This window comes from Pteropus medius, unplaced genomic scaffold (genome assembly GCF_902729225.1).
Source record: "Pteropus medius unplaced genomic scaffold, Ma_sr-lr_union100, whole genome shotgun sequence".
Lineage (NCBI taxonomy): Eukaryota > Metazoa > Chordata > Mammalia > Chiroptera > Pteropodidae > Pteropus > Pteropus medius.
This window is the reverse complement of record NW_024349801.1, coordinates 20,036,724-20,052,792: the sequence shown is the minus strand read 5'-3', so window position 1 is coordinate 20,052,792 and position 16,069 is coordinate 20,036,724. Positions and strand designations below refer to the sequence as shown.

The window sequence follows — 16,069 nt, the reverse complement described above, 5'->3', positions numbered from 1 at the left end:
TATTTAAGAGAGCTCTGGATGATGCCCATTTTTCTCCCTAATGACACATCTAATTAAAGAGATGCCATCTGTCCTCTATGCCACATGAGCATCAAGGAAGACTGGGTTATCTGGCTCACAGAAGTTCCTGTGGTTTTGTTTTGCTTTCCTTCCTCAGTAGGACTTTGTCATCTGGTGCTTTTCCAAGAGAATGAATCTTTGAAACTGACCTTTAAAAAATATTACGACAGTCTCTCATCTGAGGAAAATCAGAAATAGAATTTATTCACAAAAATACCACCACAAACCTGACAGTCATTCTGGAATTACTGTTAACAAGAGGTGAGAAAGTTATGGTGGCCCTTTTCTTGGGTTTGACAGGTGTGAGAAAGCTCAAGAGCAAAAGCAGAACTGGGATAATTAATCAACGGCTACTAAGAAAGATGGATGACAGAGGAGGGAGAAGCAATGGTCCCCAAAGAATGCAACCCCAGACCATGAAGATGCTGGAGGGCTGCAAAGCAAGTGGAGTTGGCAGGTGAGTTCTGCAGAGAAAAATGGCAATGGAGGTGCCATTGCAGCTTGTGAACAACAACTCACAGGTTTGGCAAAGCTAGAAAGGCATTAATTTTTTTTTAATATTAAATTTTGCTGTTATTACATAACTGAGGCTGAAATTCTGTGATCCAAAACTGTCTGAAAGATCTCTATTTTAATTCAAAATAAAAAATCAGTGCATAAACAAGAGTGGGCCCATTATTTTTCTGGCACCAGGTTCTAAAAGAGGTACTTGAAAATATTATCCATAGGAGCTAAAAGTTTTCCTTTGGCTTGTTAGGGGCAATCTGTAAACCTGGTCATTATAGAGGTAGCTGCAGGAAGAAATGCAAATCTAGAAGTCATAAGTAATTTGAAGTACAAATTCACAACCATAGTCTTAGTCTGATACTTTTGCTCAACTTTCCTTCTTCAATCTCTCTTTATTATCAGTTGTAGAGATTTCCATCTTTCTGATATTGACCATATCCAGTCAGAAGTACAGAGTGGTCACTAGAAGCTTGTTTATCAGAGCAAAAACATTTATTTAGTGAACACATACTGTGTATCAAACACTGTTTTAAGTGTTGCACAAAAATTAATTCATTTACTCTTCAAAACATCACTCTAAAGTAAGATAAAAACAACATTGCTACTTCATAGATGAGGAAACTGAGGCACAGAGAGATTGAGGCTAAGGTTATGAACTCAGTCCCAGGGAGGAGAGTTACTGTCCCATGGTAAAGATAGCACTCCTAACCAAAGCTAGCTACATTTCAGATCACGCACTTTGTAACAAGGAACAAGTGTGACTAGCCCAGTGAAAAGCCTTCCCCGTTACTGAGAGACTTCCGGGTGCATGACCTACCGCTAGTGGTCAGTGCCAGTGAACAAGAGTACACTATAGTCTAAGATCCATCTGTGATTTCTGGAGCACGATTCATACTTCATTATTCAAAAGATATGAAAAAAGTACTGAATCTCACTTTAACTTATTTCTTAACTTGAGAAAAGATTTGGCAGAAAACAGCTAAGAATTAGAAACAAAAAAGTTATCCTTCCCTTCAAATTTGTAAAAATTTGGAGAAAACTTGAAAAGAGTAGAGACTCTGAAAAATACCATTACTAATAAAATTCAGTTAAGCTCATTAAGAGTTTTCGAGTTTAAAAATGTAATGCCCTCAATCAAAACTACCTACAAGAGGCCTCTTTGTCCTGAGTTTAGTACAAATTAATTTGCAGCAAACAGACCCTTTTTGCCATGGCTCTCCTCCTACCATGCAGGAGCTTCTCAGTGGTATTACACTGAAGCCAACAGTTTGTAAACACACTTCCCACAGACTACTGGAAGGAGTACTCCCATCAGGAGCAACAGGATGAAATCCTGAAAATTTTATATCCAGTAGAGGCTCAGAAGTTGTAATTCTGACATCTTCAAAGTCTAAATTTGTGGGAGTCTCCAAAGATGCCTTTCCTCCCATCAAGTGACAGAGTCTATCCTCTCCCCTTGAATCTGAGCTGGCCTTGTAATTCGTTTTGACCATGGAATGTGGCAGAATTGACACTGTACCATTCTGGGCCTGGCCCTAACAGGCCTGACATCTTTCACTCTTGTACTTTTAGAACGCGCTCACTACGCTGCTAAAGAGAGTAGTTACATGGAGAGGCCCAAGAAGAGAACCTGGGCACCTCAGCTAAATGTAGGGAGGGACTCCAATCACCAAAATGTGAGGCAGAAGAACTGCCCAGTCACAATCCAAAGAATGCAAGCAATAATAAATTGCTGTTGTTTGAAACCACTAAAGTTTGGGATGGTTGGTTACACACCTGGAACAACCTTGATCCTCCTATATACTGGCCATACTGCTTTATCGAGGGTCCCTAGCCTATCGTCAAGTATGGACAGAAATGGGACTGGAGAATTACATGGTAGAATCCCTGGATGGGAAGAGGTAGAGTAAGGAGCTCTGAACAGACAAGCCCTAGGTAGAATACTGGCTCTGCCACTTACAGGCTATGACATTGGACAAGTAACCTAGCCTTCTTATATATATGATTCCAACTATATAACATTTTTCTTTAAAATGAACAGACTGAGAAGACAAGAAAAGAAAGAATCATTCCACTTTTTTTCAGCTGTTTTGCAAGAAGCAGTCTATTTGTGACTTGGCCATTTTCTCAGAATGTAATATAAAAATAGAAGAGTTGTGCCTGAATTACCCATTACTGAAACTAATATTATAGTCGAAAAGAAGATCTGAGAATTGGTTTGGGAACAATCTACTAACTTAAAGTTATGGTACCCTTGGAGTTACAGCGATATGTTATTTTGGTTTTGTACCACATAACAGAAAACACTAAGCCAGATTTATAAGCTGTTTTTCATGCATTTTTATAGAAGAAAATTACATTGGTAAAAACCGTCATCAAACAGAGGTAGCAATTTTGCTAAACTCTTGGGCACTGGCATTATATTATTCAAGGGCAAAGGGCTTACTTTTTAAAAAATCTACCTCAGTCTGAAATAAATTCATGACAGACTATATTTTTATATAAAGAATAAGTTAAGGTGTAAAAGGGAATTACAAACAGGAAAATCTGATCATCAAAATTACATTAAAAATTAAAATGTCTACAGACAAAAAATATATGCAATAAGTACGTATGTACGCAGCTAATTAAGTACCTATAAGTCACTCATGAAAAATAAACAGTTCAAAACAAATGTTACATTTATGGGCAAATGAGGTCTACTCTGCAATGGAAATGTTCTCCGTTAATAATAGCATGATCATATCCTACTTTTAGTGATAGGTGTCTAAAATGTACCTCTGTCCTCAATGGAATGTCTTCAGTGTCTGCAATTTCAGAGCTAAAGGTGTATTCAGACTCGTTGCTGCTGTGGGTGGAGTCTGTTCTCTTGTGTCCAGGCTTAGGCACATTCTGCAAGGCAAATAAACCAGGTATAATTAATACAATGTAATTAAATCAGGCATAGTTAGGACAGCGTCACCGTAACTTGGTTCTAATCTCTACTCTTTGACTTGCTGTTCTCATGCCCAAATGATCTGTTCCATGCTGTCCTGACTAAACCCTCACAAAAGGGTCACCTTCTGAGCTCCTCAAAGAACAAGAGAGATGCACCAGCAAGGCATGGTAAGAACCGTTGTAAAACCAAACACTCAAATAAAAATCATCTGTGATTATTAGTTGAGTCATCTTTGGGTTTTTAAAGTTGTGAGTGGCTGGCCAGTCACACTGGGTAAAACATAGGTATGATGCCTCAGCTTCCAAGCACTGACTTCAGTGTCGCAATCAAATAAACTTACCAAAAAGTTCATAAAATATGTATAATAAAAGCATGACCATTTTATTGCATATGCATATGGGCATAAATAGTAAAAAAAAAAAAAAAAAAAGGAAAAAGAAGGGGATTCCACATAAGTGACTATAATTTCTGTCACTTTTTTGCATAAAGTTGACTCTGGAGTCAGCAGTGGGAAGGACCAGCAGTGCAGGAGAGACAAGTAAGCTGCTCAAAGAGTTCTCTATGATCCTTGAGTTTTTAATTCAGGGAATCCAGGTGATACTTTATGACAGGTGGTACCTATGAAATTGCATTCAGAAAGCTTGTGGGAAGTAGGAAAGTTAAGCAATTGCAGTCCCTTCCTTTCTGTAGCAGAAAGGAGGAATGAAAAGGCTGGGTTTGTGCCACTCTCTCCTAGTGTGTCCTCAGCAGAAGAGATGGAGAGGTTCAGCAGCCAAGATCTCGCAGGGTTACCAATCCTGGGAGCTTCAAAGGGCCTCTGAGAGCTTTCTGGTCTATTTCCTTTACTCCTCCCAGCTGCGGAAGAGTCAAGCCACAAAGAGCTTCTTCACTTATTTCCTTCCAACATCCAGGCTTATAGAGCACAGATCCATCTGTGCAACCAAAGAAAAGCCAGCATCTGGGAGCAGCTGAAAATCTCCCAGTCCAGCCTAACCTGTGCTCCAGTGCATAGGAAAGACCCAAGAACACCAGAACATCTAAACTATCAAGCAGCTGTGGTGCACACTAAAGGAAAGACGTGCCACACATAAAGTCAAAGGCACTCAGGTTTACTCTGTTTACACACACAGGCACTCTTACTTAAATTTCATAGCCCAAGACCATAATTGTATAGGATGGTGTTTAATAAATTGTTGTGTCACTATGAAAAATAGGTAGGTCCATAAGGACAAAGATTTTTAATAAGCTTATTAAAGATGAGTAAGGCCCCTATTTACATACATACATACTCCTATGTATGTATTATTAAACATACCTTAAGGTATGAATAGAAGCAATACTGTATATTTGCTATTTAATGTAACTTTTAGAAACATACATGGCAGTGGTTAAGTACTCTGAGTCTGAAACAGGAGAGAGCTGGGTAGAAATCCTAGCTCTGCCACTTATCTCTTATCCAACTTCCCTGGGCCTCACTTTCATTAATCAGAAAAAGAGGATAATAATATTATCTACCTCACAGAGTTTATGTGAGGATTAAATAAGATAGTGCAAGTAAAGAGTTTAGCATAGCTTAAGTATAACCAGTACTCAACTGATGGTAACCGATGCTGCTACAATTGTTAGGACCCTGAAGTAATTCAACAATTCCTTGTTGGTGGTCTTTAAGTTTTTGTTCAATATGCTATGTTCAGTTTTTTTCAATATATGCTATGTTCAGTTTTTATTCAATATATTATTCAATTACAAGGACAAACATTTGACTTGATCATCATGTTCTTCAAGATCTGCAAGCAGTACCTCCTCTCCTCCTTATCTGTCATTTCTTCTAAAATTCCTTCTTTTCTTGAATCTGTTTTAGTCCCTTTGTTAGGATTAATGACCCTATTGTTAACTTGCTGGATTTCCTCCTTACTCGGATTAATTTATCTTCAAATACTTTACTAGCCTGGATTCCCTTGCCTCACTATCCTTTCATTGTTGGCTTGAAATCCTTAGCCCAGGATCAGTCCTTTCTTCATTGCCTCAGCCTTACAATTGAATGTTCCAGGAGAAAAATCCCACAACACTTTTTGGTACCAGGGAAAACAAATCTAGACTGTGGTAATCAGTGGTACTACCTTTGGCCCCAGTATCTGCATAGATTAAGGGAAGCCCTGAGGCAGTCTATTGATTCTCCTCCCTTAATTTTCCCAACCTTCCATTTGAAGAGTCTATTTATTACAAAATGTTTTGTTAGCATTGTGGCAGTGAGAGCTCCATTTGTAGAACAGTGTCAATGAAATATTAGCCAAGTACCATCTCAACATTTGGGTAAGTTGTGAAGTTCTATCTAAACATTAAAATAACTACGGCCATGCCACCCTAAAACAAGTCCGATCCTGTCTGATCTCGGAAGCTAAGCAGGGTTGGGCCTGGTTAGTACTTAGATGGGAGACCACCTAGGAAGACCAGGTGCTGTAGGCGTAAAAAATTAAATAATAAGGGATTGTAAGCTGACAAGGTAGTTGCAATCTGTGAGGTCAACCAAGGGTTGCCTCACCTAAAAAATAAATAAAATAAAATAAAATAAAAATAAAAATAAGATGTAGCTATTAATATTTTAATTAGTCCTGGATTCTATAGTCAAATTTTTTATTTTCTGCAAAGTCTGTGATCTTGATTGCATCTGGAGCTAGGAAATGAGACCTAATGAAGAGAAGATTAGGAAGCAAGCAATCTCTGAGCTTCTTCCGCTGTATTTTTCCTTTCTCTTCCTCTAACTATTTGTTACCCAAGAGGAATGACAATGAGTCATAGGCATATGATATAAAGGGTTATAGGCTGAGAAATCAGAAATCAAGCAGCTTAACTACCCTTGGAACTTGATTATATCTTTTTCCACAGCACTGCGGTGGACAGAATGGATAGCAGGCAGACTTGCTTAGTAGGAAGGACTAGCCCTGTTAAAGTTGCTGAAAGATGGCCATTGCTAGAGGGTATTTCCTAGAGATGGCTCCCTCTCTGACTAAGGAGACCCATTAACCTCACAGATGTCTCTAGAATGTGCCCAGAGAGTGATATAAATGGCACATGCTCCTCACTTTATTTTCTGAGATTCACAAGGCATATACTATTAAAGAATCAAAAAAATTCTGTAGGAAAAAAAAAAAAATCTGTTTATCTGTTTAAACTAGTTGATACCTATGTTTATTTGACCTCAATCATTTCTTTTCCCAGGGCCACTTCTTAACATCCCTAGTAACTAGTGGCCTCAGAAACACCCAGTAAGATACAAAGCTTAGCTCTAGGCATAACTAAAGCATAGTTTAAACATAAATGGTGTAAATAGAATAAAAATACACTCAAAAGTGGAGCCCTGGGGAACATGATGTTGAAAGACAAAGGAAAAGGACTCTAGAGAAAGCTGAGAATGAGAGAATGTGAAAGGAGAAAAATTTCAACAGGGCCAAGCACAGCAGAGAGATCAAAGAAGACAAGATTTAACCGAGGGTCCTTCCGATTTATTGGTTGTAAGGATGATGGTGACCTACTCCTACTTCTAATTCCATTTTGTCACATATAAATCAGAGTAGTGAGGTTTGAAATAATGGTCCAACCGTGGGATTTAAATTAGCTTTTTAACCTGTTTGAGACTAGGTTTTCTCATTTACGAGGTGATAAATTTATTTTATTTTTTTTGTTACATAATCTCTTTTACTTTAACTATTTAAATGTCACATTTTAAAGAACTTTGTCAGAGGATCCAGATAGAAGCAAAATTTGAAGCAAATACCCCATAGATGGCAAAGTATCTTGTTTTCTATCAGATATTTCAGAGCATTTCTGGCCATTTGTTCCACGGGTTACCTATAAGGCTGACATTTTAGGAAAAAACTCTTTGTTCTCTACGGTGGGTTAAGAAGAACAGGGAGGGTGTGCAGAACTATTACAAGTACAGAAGGTACACTGTCAGATGCAGAGAAGTCTTTGAAATAGATAATTTATCACAAATAGAAGCTGAATTTTCTTTTTGTAGGAATGTCTTTGGAATTATAATAAAAAGCAGTAGAGAAACTACTCAATTATATAAATATCTGCTTCATATACAAATTTTACATTCAGTCATTCAATACATAAAACAAAGTCCAGCTATATTGACTTTATACTGTCTTACAGTCCATTCTTTAAAGTGTTCAACTTTATAGAGTATTTATGAATAAAGTTATATGATCTTGGATGTGCTTTAAAACAATCCAATTCATTGGGTGGGGTGAAATGGAGGGGTAGAAAGGAGAGTAGACATGTGTTGACCATTTTGGAACTGGGTGATGAGTAGTACATGGCGTACGTGAGAGTTCATTCTATATTCTATCTATTTTTGTATATGTTTAAATTTTTTCATTAAAAAATGAATTTGACTCACCACCATCAGAGTCATCTCTTCCTTGAGGTCATCATATCGTTCTTCTAAGCGACTGAACTCATTCAGAAGGTTCTGATATCTCAATCTTTCATCATTAAGATCGAGTTCTAGTTGTTTTGTTTCTTCTACTAACTTCTTTTCCATAGTCTCTGAAAGACAGAAGAGGTAAAAACATACCAAAGATGGCTCCACATAATGCAACAGTACAAACACGTACACTGACTTCCAGTTTTTCCACAAGGGGTTTTACTTCCAGCATCACTATGATCTATGAAGAGTATCTTCACAGTGAATGCAGGGAAAGAGAAAATATCATGACCAAAAATTGAAATAATTTATTAATAATAACAACAACCATCTACTGAGTTCTTCCATGTACTATACACCTGTGCCACTTGTTCACTGTGTGGTATAACATATCCTTGATAAACTTCCATAGTCATTGTCTAGTAAGAAAAGTATGTATTTTTTATTCTAATAATATTCTGTTTCAGGCTATTCATAAAATTCTTTTGTCCAAATTAGTGGACTCTGTCAAAAAATCAGAGTTATTCCTCAAGTCTGAGGGAACAGTGGCTTCTCAGTGGATCTAGCTCTCCTACTCTACAGAGCCTCTCTCCACTCATCTCAGTTCCCAGGTTCTATTTTAGTTTTCCAGCACTCTAAATTCCCTCACTGCCCTATTACTTCCTTATTTCTAACCAGATTAGATCCTCATGCCTGACAACCTGTGTTACTTCATTTGTGCGCTGCTGGGAGAACCCTGACCTTTCTGTTTAGCCACTCTGCCCTCTACTGTTGCCAGTGGCTTGCACTTGCTGAGGACGGCATCTGGGGATTGGAGATGAGCCCTGACTGCAGATAAAGCAAAGTAAAAAAGTCTCAAATCTCAGCTATATGTTTTAAATCAATGAACCAACCAGTCACATTTATAAGTATCAAGCTTCCTACCACTACGGCCCATTTTATCCTCTTATTTTGTGGCTAAATTCTCATCTGCTCTGCCTACTTCTATTGCTTCACCATTTCTTTCTCTGTCAGGTCCATGAGGGCCAGGGCTGCAAGTGTCTTGTCATAGCTGCTACTCTGGTGCCCACTGAAGATAAATTTTCCCTAGGTAAATCCATTGTTATTTCCTTATTCTTATTGTTCGGTTTCAAATAACAGTTTACATATTTTTAGAAGTATTCTCATCATTCTGGATCCTTCCATCACATTCTACATCCTGGTAGCCAACTCTTCATGTCTTCAATGAATGTTTTTTCCTTCGTCTCTTAATTTTCCTTTCTGGCTTCTTTTTTTCACCGTATCCCTTACATATGGTTATTTTATAAGGCTTTATTCCATATTTTCTTCTTTCTTTTACATTAATTCCTTTAATTATGAGAAAAGGGGCAGTGTGGGGGAAAGCACAGAGGGCTCTCTTATTACCATAGCTTTAATGGGTACCTTAAGGCTCATTTCTTTCTCTCTCTTATCTTTAATCTCATTTTGCTTTCAGAGCATCTCTATCTGGAGGCCCTAGCTGACATCCAAAAATTAACATTCTAACAACTAATCTCATTAATTTTCCTCATGGACGGGTACTATTTTTCCCCTCAATTTCCTCATTACTAATAACACACCATTATTGTTTTGATATCTCATATCGAAACTTTAGAACATTTTAATTTTTTTGAATACCACATCAAAAAATGATAACATTTGTTGATTCTTTTTATATAATATACCCTCATTCCAATCCATCTCTTCCTTTCCACGCCTATCACCAATTACTCTAGTTTAGATCTATATTTTCTTATCCCTTGTTTATGTATCTGTGGATCCCTTATAAATTATCATCATTTTCATCTCTCACAAAGAGCAAATAGAATAAATGTCGACATCTAATTAGTCCTCTATTAAAAAAATTAGTGTTTTTATTGTTGTTCTTTTTTGGTGGCAAAGAGAGGCTGATCTTTGGAGAATAATATCCACTGATTTAGCAAAAAATAAATAAAAATAATAAACACAGACACATATACACAGATACATATTAGCTCAAGAATTCTTCCTAAATCAACAGGAATCCTATAAGCCATAAATGATAAATCATACATGCAGAACAATTAAGTTTTTAAATTACATGTGATATTGACTAAACATGAGTTCACATTTGTACATAAAGAGATCAGATTTTCACCAACTAATTATTCACCAACTAATTCAACCAAAATATTTAGAGTGCTTGCCTCTTAGAATTTTATAGATTTACTGATGAGAGCCTCAACTTTTAAAAAATATTTAAGCTCTAAGTGAAGTTGTAACTTATAAAACTTTGGTTTGAGGTTGGGTGCCACGCACTAGGTTGAGCTCATGTGAGCCTTACCTGTCATCTCCTTGGCCTGCTCCACAATACGGTGATTGAGAGCCTCTTTTTCCTGCTTCAGCAAAGTATTTTCTTCTTTCAGATTTGATACCAGCTATAAAATGAAACAATAAACTGAGGTGGCTGCAATAGACAGATGAAGCCTGGTACTAAGTTTAAAGACCACATGGCAGTCACTCCTTCCTTCCACATCTCTGTGCCTCATTTCTTTGCCTAGTTAGTTATCTTTCAAACTTGGCTCAAGCATTACCTGCTCCAGAAAGCCTTCCTAAAAACTCTCTCCAAATAGATGTCTCTCCTTTAGGCTACTACAGAACCCTGTATATGCCTCTTTATAACCCTTATAAATAATTTACTTTTACTTCCCTTATAGACTAGATATTCCTGGAGGACAAAGATGATTGCTGTTGTTGTTTTACTTTGAACTTTGAGCATTTAGCAACTGCCTGGCACCTAGTAAGCATTTGCTCTTAAAGCAAGGATAATGTCCTCTCATCGGCCTAGCACAAAGCTTATATGAATCTATGATTCAAGTTGGGAGACTGACGAGGTTAAGAAAAATATGAAGGGCATTTTGGTTCTGGAAATTTGCTGAAGACTTCTGTCTAGAAAAAGAGAACTTCACTTTCATCCCCCTTTAAGAGTTTTATAATGTTGCGAACTAGTCCTTTGAGTCCATGTTTAAGTATTGACCTTACAACAGTGTGAATGTACCTAATGCCACTAAACTATACATTTAAAAATGGCTAATATGATAAATTTTATATTATGAATATGTTATCACAATTTTTTTAAAAAGCAGTGAACTTTAATTTTCCAGTTCCTGGTTGGATAAGGATTCCCAGAAAGCAAAAATCAAAATCAAAGACAACTTTGCAAAGTTCATAATTTATTCAAGTAGTTCACCTTTGGAATAAAATCTGTGCTTCTCGTGAGTGAAATCTGAATTTCCTTTCTTTAAGCCTAAATTCAAGAAGCTCTAAAAATGATAGCTTTAATAATAATGAGAAAGTATCAGGAGTTCAGAGACAGAGAAAGAAGGCTCTGTGACTAAAGGTCCCTGAAGAACAGGGAATTAGATAACAACACTGTGTCATGGCAGAAGTTGGTCCAGAAGGTGTTCCTTCTGAAGGTCCAGCCTCTTCCCTCCATACTGATATGCCCTTAAATATTCGCCCTCAAAGTAAAGGCCTCAATTCTCTACGTGCTCTTGAAAGAAGCTGCACTTTGTCAGGGGAGTGCAACCATTACCTGTGGTGCTTTTTCAAATACATGTGCCTAGCCCACAGTCCTAGAGCCTGGGCAGGTATATATTTAAAAATTTCCTCCTGGTTAAGAACCATAGTTCTAGTGTACCTTCTAGGCTCCTTGCTCAGGCTAACTGATAATGTAGCTTTCCTGACCATGAAGCGGGCTGTCACAGTGAAATTTCTTCATTTTTCCCCATTACTACACTCTATCCAAAAGAATTAGTGATAGTGCCTATACCTATCCCTGTGAAAAGCAGAAGATAATATAATAAAAAGGAAGGAGAAATGTGAATCCGCTTATATGTACTATTCTATCATACTAGAAAGGTATGGACTTGACTTTAAAGAGGAAAAGAGACTAATCCTACCAAGCTTAAATACTCTATAAGATTCAGAGGAATCTGGAAAGCTTCTGTGGACTCAGGATATGAGAGAGGAAGAGAGGGCGAGACAGAGGGGCGGGGAGAGAGAGAGAGAAAAAGAGAGAGAGAGAGAGAGATTGGTCTTTAGCTTCAAAAGTATTTCTTTGAATGTATATTTGAATTCTGACAGAACAAGCTTGCCATGTCAAAATAACATATATTAATGGCATTGCTGTTTCCATATACAGAGTCCAGATGTACTAGAGATATAGGAGAAATTATTAGGACTCTGAATACCATGGAAGGACTGCAATTTTATTAGCTACACTATCCTACCCGAATTGAATCTAAGCTTCTCACGCCATGTGCTGTAGCCACGTTCAGAAGTTAGCACAGAAATAGCATATTGGGGTTCTCGTCCATAGTTACAGCCAACAGAGTCAACTCTGTTTTAAAGAAGCTCATGTAGTGGAATCTCTGAAAACTGCTTTTCCCAGTAAGCTTTATGCTGAGGTACTTTTATTTTATTTAAACAATACATCTCATTACTGCTTGAGAACCTTAAGGTATTTTTAAAAAGTGTCTTTTTTAAACACTTACAGCACCTGGTCTTCCTAGGTGGTCTCCCATTCAAGTACTAACCAGGCCCGACCATGCTTAGCTCCCGAGATCAGACAAGATCGGACACGTTCAGGGTGGCATGGCCATAGACTGTATTTAGTAAAGTTTTGACATAAGTTAATACAAATTTGTAGTGTGGAAGCACTGATCAATCTGTAAGGATTTTTTCCCTTTCATTCTTTCTTTTTCTTTCTTTTTTGGTTCTATTTGCATAGCGGCTCTTGGTTATGTACAGTTATTTGGATTTCTTCCTCTTATACTTATCACAACCTTAATGCCAGTTTCCATAAAGGTCTCTAGTATCAACTAGAGACAGTACTGACAGTTCACTGTTTGTCTCGCTTCTTAATCACATTAACTCTAGGATTCTACACTCCATCTAGATCTACAAATTTAAAGAAGAACAGTGTAAAGTAGGGACTTGGCCATTAATTCTCTTCTTATAATACTGCTTTTCTTATATTCTCATTGGAATCAAAAGATTCTACTAAAGACCTACAGCTACTTATCCATCATGTGGAACAAATGCTTGGAAAACGCTAGTAATGAACAGTCAACCAACTGAAATTTGTATTTCAGCTCAGATTGAAACCAGCATTGAGCTACAAGGGACAAGTCAATGTGACAGCACATTTCTTTTGTGAAAGGAGTAAATGGGGATATGAATATTAGTTCCTTCCTACCTGCTCAGTTTCTTGTTTGTATCTATCAGCACGTTCCTCAATGGATTTTTTGTCTGATCGAGTTTGTTCCAGGTCTTTCCGGAGCTTGGCAATTTCTTCCTGTAGACTAAGGACCCGTCCAGTGGCAATCTTAGCTTCCTCCTCACTTAGTTGAAGACGTTCTAAGTCATTTCGTAGTTTCTCAGTCTCAGAGTTGTATATTCCTTCCAGATTGGTCAGCTTCTCCATGAGGCATTTGTAGTCTTTGTTCTTTAAACACACACATAAGTAAAAATTAGTAAATATACACACCATCAAAGGTATTTAGTGAGAAAACTAGGCTTATTCAACATATTCGTGCTATATGATCACAGTACTGATGTAGTCTCTAACCAAAATTCTAACCACAACATTTACAATAATGCAATCAATACCCTCTTATTGGTACAAAGAGAGAACAGGAATTTTACTTCTGTTTCACACGATGAGCAATATAGATGTGCTTTCCCCGTAGTCAAAAGGTAAGCTACCACAGAAAATTCTTAATTTCCTGATTCTTAATCCAGAAATAGGAAAATCTTGCTTTTGAAAACAAATCAATGTGCCAGTAAATGCCATGTGCTAGCCAGGTGATGCATAAGAATGATAAAATGGCTTCAAAATCTCAAGTTTCTTACAAATCTCTTTATTATCTGATAACTCCTCTCCCCATTCAGAAAACTCCTCTGATGAGCCCTATTTAATTTTGTTTTTCTGTGCCCTTCTTAGTATTTACATATTACTAATTACTTTTATATCATTTGCATGTGCTAAAATACTTAGTAACTATCTCTAGGAAATCAAACTTTTATCTTTGCAAATAGGCTGTAGATTTCTCAGAAGCATGAACATCTTCCTAATTTTTTTGCCATATAAGTGCTTAATAACTCACCTGCAAAAGAAACAGTATACCACATGCAAATAAATGGTAATGATGAAAAAGCTTTGTAAAGATTAAGCACAATATGGCTCTCAGTCATAAAAGTTTGGAGTGTTAGTAAATCTAGCTTTGTTCTCAAAAATAATTTCCTGCTTTAGTCCTTGACATTACAGTCTTACCTATGAGTTTGTCACTATTTTCACATTCATTACTGTCATTATCATTTTATTTTTATGCTAGGTCTGAAAGGTAAGGTCAAGAGGAGACGACGTTGAACAGAACCCCAGTGAATTTCCTCAGGCATTCTCCACTTTCAGGGCTCCTGTTTAAAACCCACCTGCTCATCAACCTTGCGCTGCAGCTGCATGATCTTGTTTTCCATGCCGATGTGGAGTTTCTTATAGCGTTCCACGGAGCGGGCCTCAATCTTGAGCTTCTTCAGCTCGCGCTTGGCCATCATTCGCCGGAAGCAGCACTGGAGGTAGATGATGGCATGCATGCTCCTCTTATAGTAGGTGCGGGCCAGCCAGCCCCGGACCCACTTCTGAATGATGACTGCTTTGTGCTCACGAAGTATCTGCAGAGAAGGATAAGTGCATAATATCAAGCCCTGGACCAGACTCAAGGTTCAACTCTACCAACTTATGTCTGTCAGGCCAAGAATACATATATTACCTAAAGGGAAAGACACGAAAGCTGAAGTAACAATATATTATGTGGATTATATGCATCACAAATATATGGAAGCACAAAATTATTTTTAAAAGTCTACTTTTTAAATCAGAGTACACACGTAGAAGCTGTCTAAATAAAAGGTATCAGATTACTAAAAGGAAAACTTCCAAAAAGAAAGAAAAAAACCATTAGGTTTCCTATCAGTATATAATGTCTGTTAGTAACATGTGATCGTCTATAAAATGAACAGAACTTGGTATCCTGTGAATTACATGCTACTAAAATAAAAGACCCATCACCCTTACTACTGATACCATCTCACTGTGCAGTAGGTCTATGTTTGAGGACATGGGGTATGGCCAGTAAGCTGGCTATAAAGGCTAACACTTGGAATACTGCAAACTTTATTACTGATTTATTAATATTTTTCCCCAAAAGCAGAAAAATGACACTCTTGATCGCCTTATTTGAAGAATACCATTCTAGTGAGGATTTCCCATTACTATTTCAAATGTAGCAAGAATCCACTTCAAGATTCAAAGAAAGTATGAATAAAGTTTTAAAAGGAAGGCTGAAACTAAGATGAAGTGAAGTAAATGAAGTAGGTCTGGGGCTGGCTGGCTTGGACCCTAAATTTGACTTTGTTATATATATATTTTTTAAAAAAGATATTCCCTTAAAGTTATAAATAACTAAAACAAAAAAAAAGGTTACCTTATAAGGTGGATTTGTCACTAATGACTATCAAGCAGAGATTGTATAAACAATTTCCAGGAATGATGGAGAAGAAATTCTTGAAATTTATAAAAGTTGAACTAACAAAACCTTCTAAGGTCCTTCTAAGTCTATGATTTTATGAACAACTCTTATATGACATAAATGATATTTAAATGTATGCACTTGATTAAGTACTTTTAATGCTTATTACAAATGGATATAATGTATCTCTTACGACATTTCTTAAATGTAAGCATCTTTGAAACCATCTATTCAAACAGATAGCAGTTTAATAGAATCATGAAAAGAATAGTTCCTATTTTTAGGTTATGTACCTGAGAAAAATAATGAAAAAATGTGCCATTTTAAAGAATACATTTAAGAAATAAGTGGTTAAATTTTAAACCATCAAGTACAAACTAAACATAAGTGTTTAGCAGATCCTAATAGCATCTTTAGCTAACTCAAGGCTGCCTCCTTCAGCTGTTTTCCTATTGCTAAGGGTAGCCTTCAGTTTTCACTAAGTGCAGTCACTGTGCATCACACCGCAGAGAGGCTGGGCATCCTGAGCTCTCCCTAAATATC

At 37.1% G+C, this 16,069-nt stretch overlaps 1 protein-coding gene and 2 pseudogenes across 10 annotated transcripts in view; 1 reads left to right on the top strand and 2 right to left on the bottom strand.

The window, feature by feature from the left end:
- Positions 1 to 16,069, bottom strand: part of MYO5A (myosin VA) — a 157,087-nt gene that overhangs the window by 37,737 nt on the left and 103,281 nt on the right. For all 10 annotated transcript variants that reach the window (XM_039889014.1, XM_039889012.1, XM_039889015.1 and 7 more), the window contains exons 21-25: positions 14,430 to 14,669; positions 13,195 to 13,443; positions 10,279 to 10,372; positions 7,911 to 8,059; positions 3,346 to 3,459 (exon numbers count right to left, since the gene is read on the bottom strand). In XM_039889014.1, coding sequence (XP_039744948.1) covers positions 3,346 to 3,459; positions 7,911 to 8,059; positions 10,279 to 10,372; positions 13,195 to 13,443; positions 14,430 to 14,669 — 846 coding nt within the window. The remainder of the gene's footprint in view (positions 1 to 3,345; positions 3,460 to 7,910; positions 8,060 to 10,278; positions 10,373 to 13,194; positions 13,444 to 14,429; positions 14,670 to 16,069) is intronic.
- Positions 5,852 to 5,971, top strand: LOC120623175 (uncharacterized; annotated as a pseudogene).
- On the bottom strand, positions 12,484 to 12,602 carry LOC120580966 (uncharacterized; annotated as a pseudogene).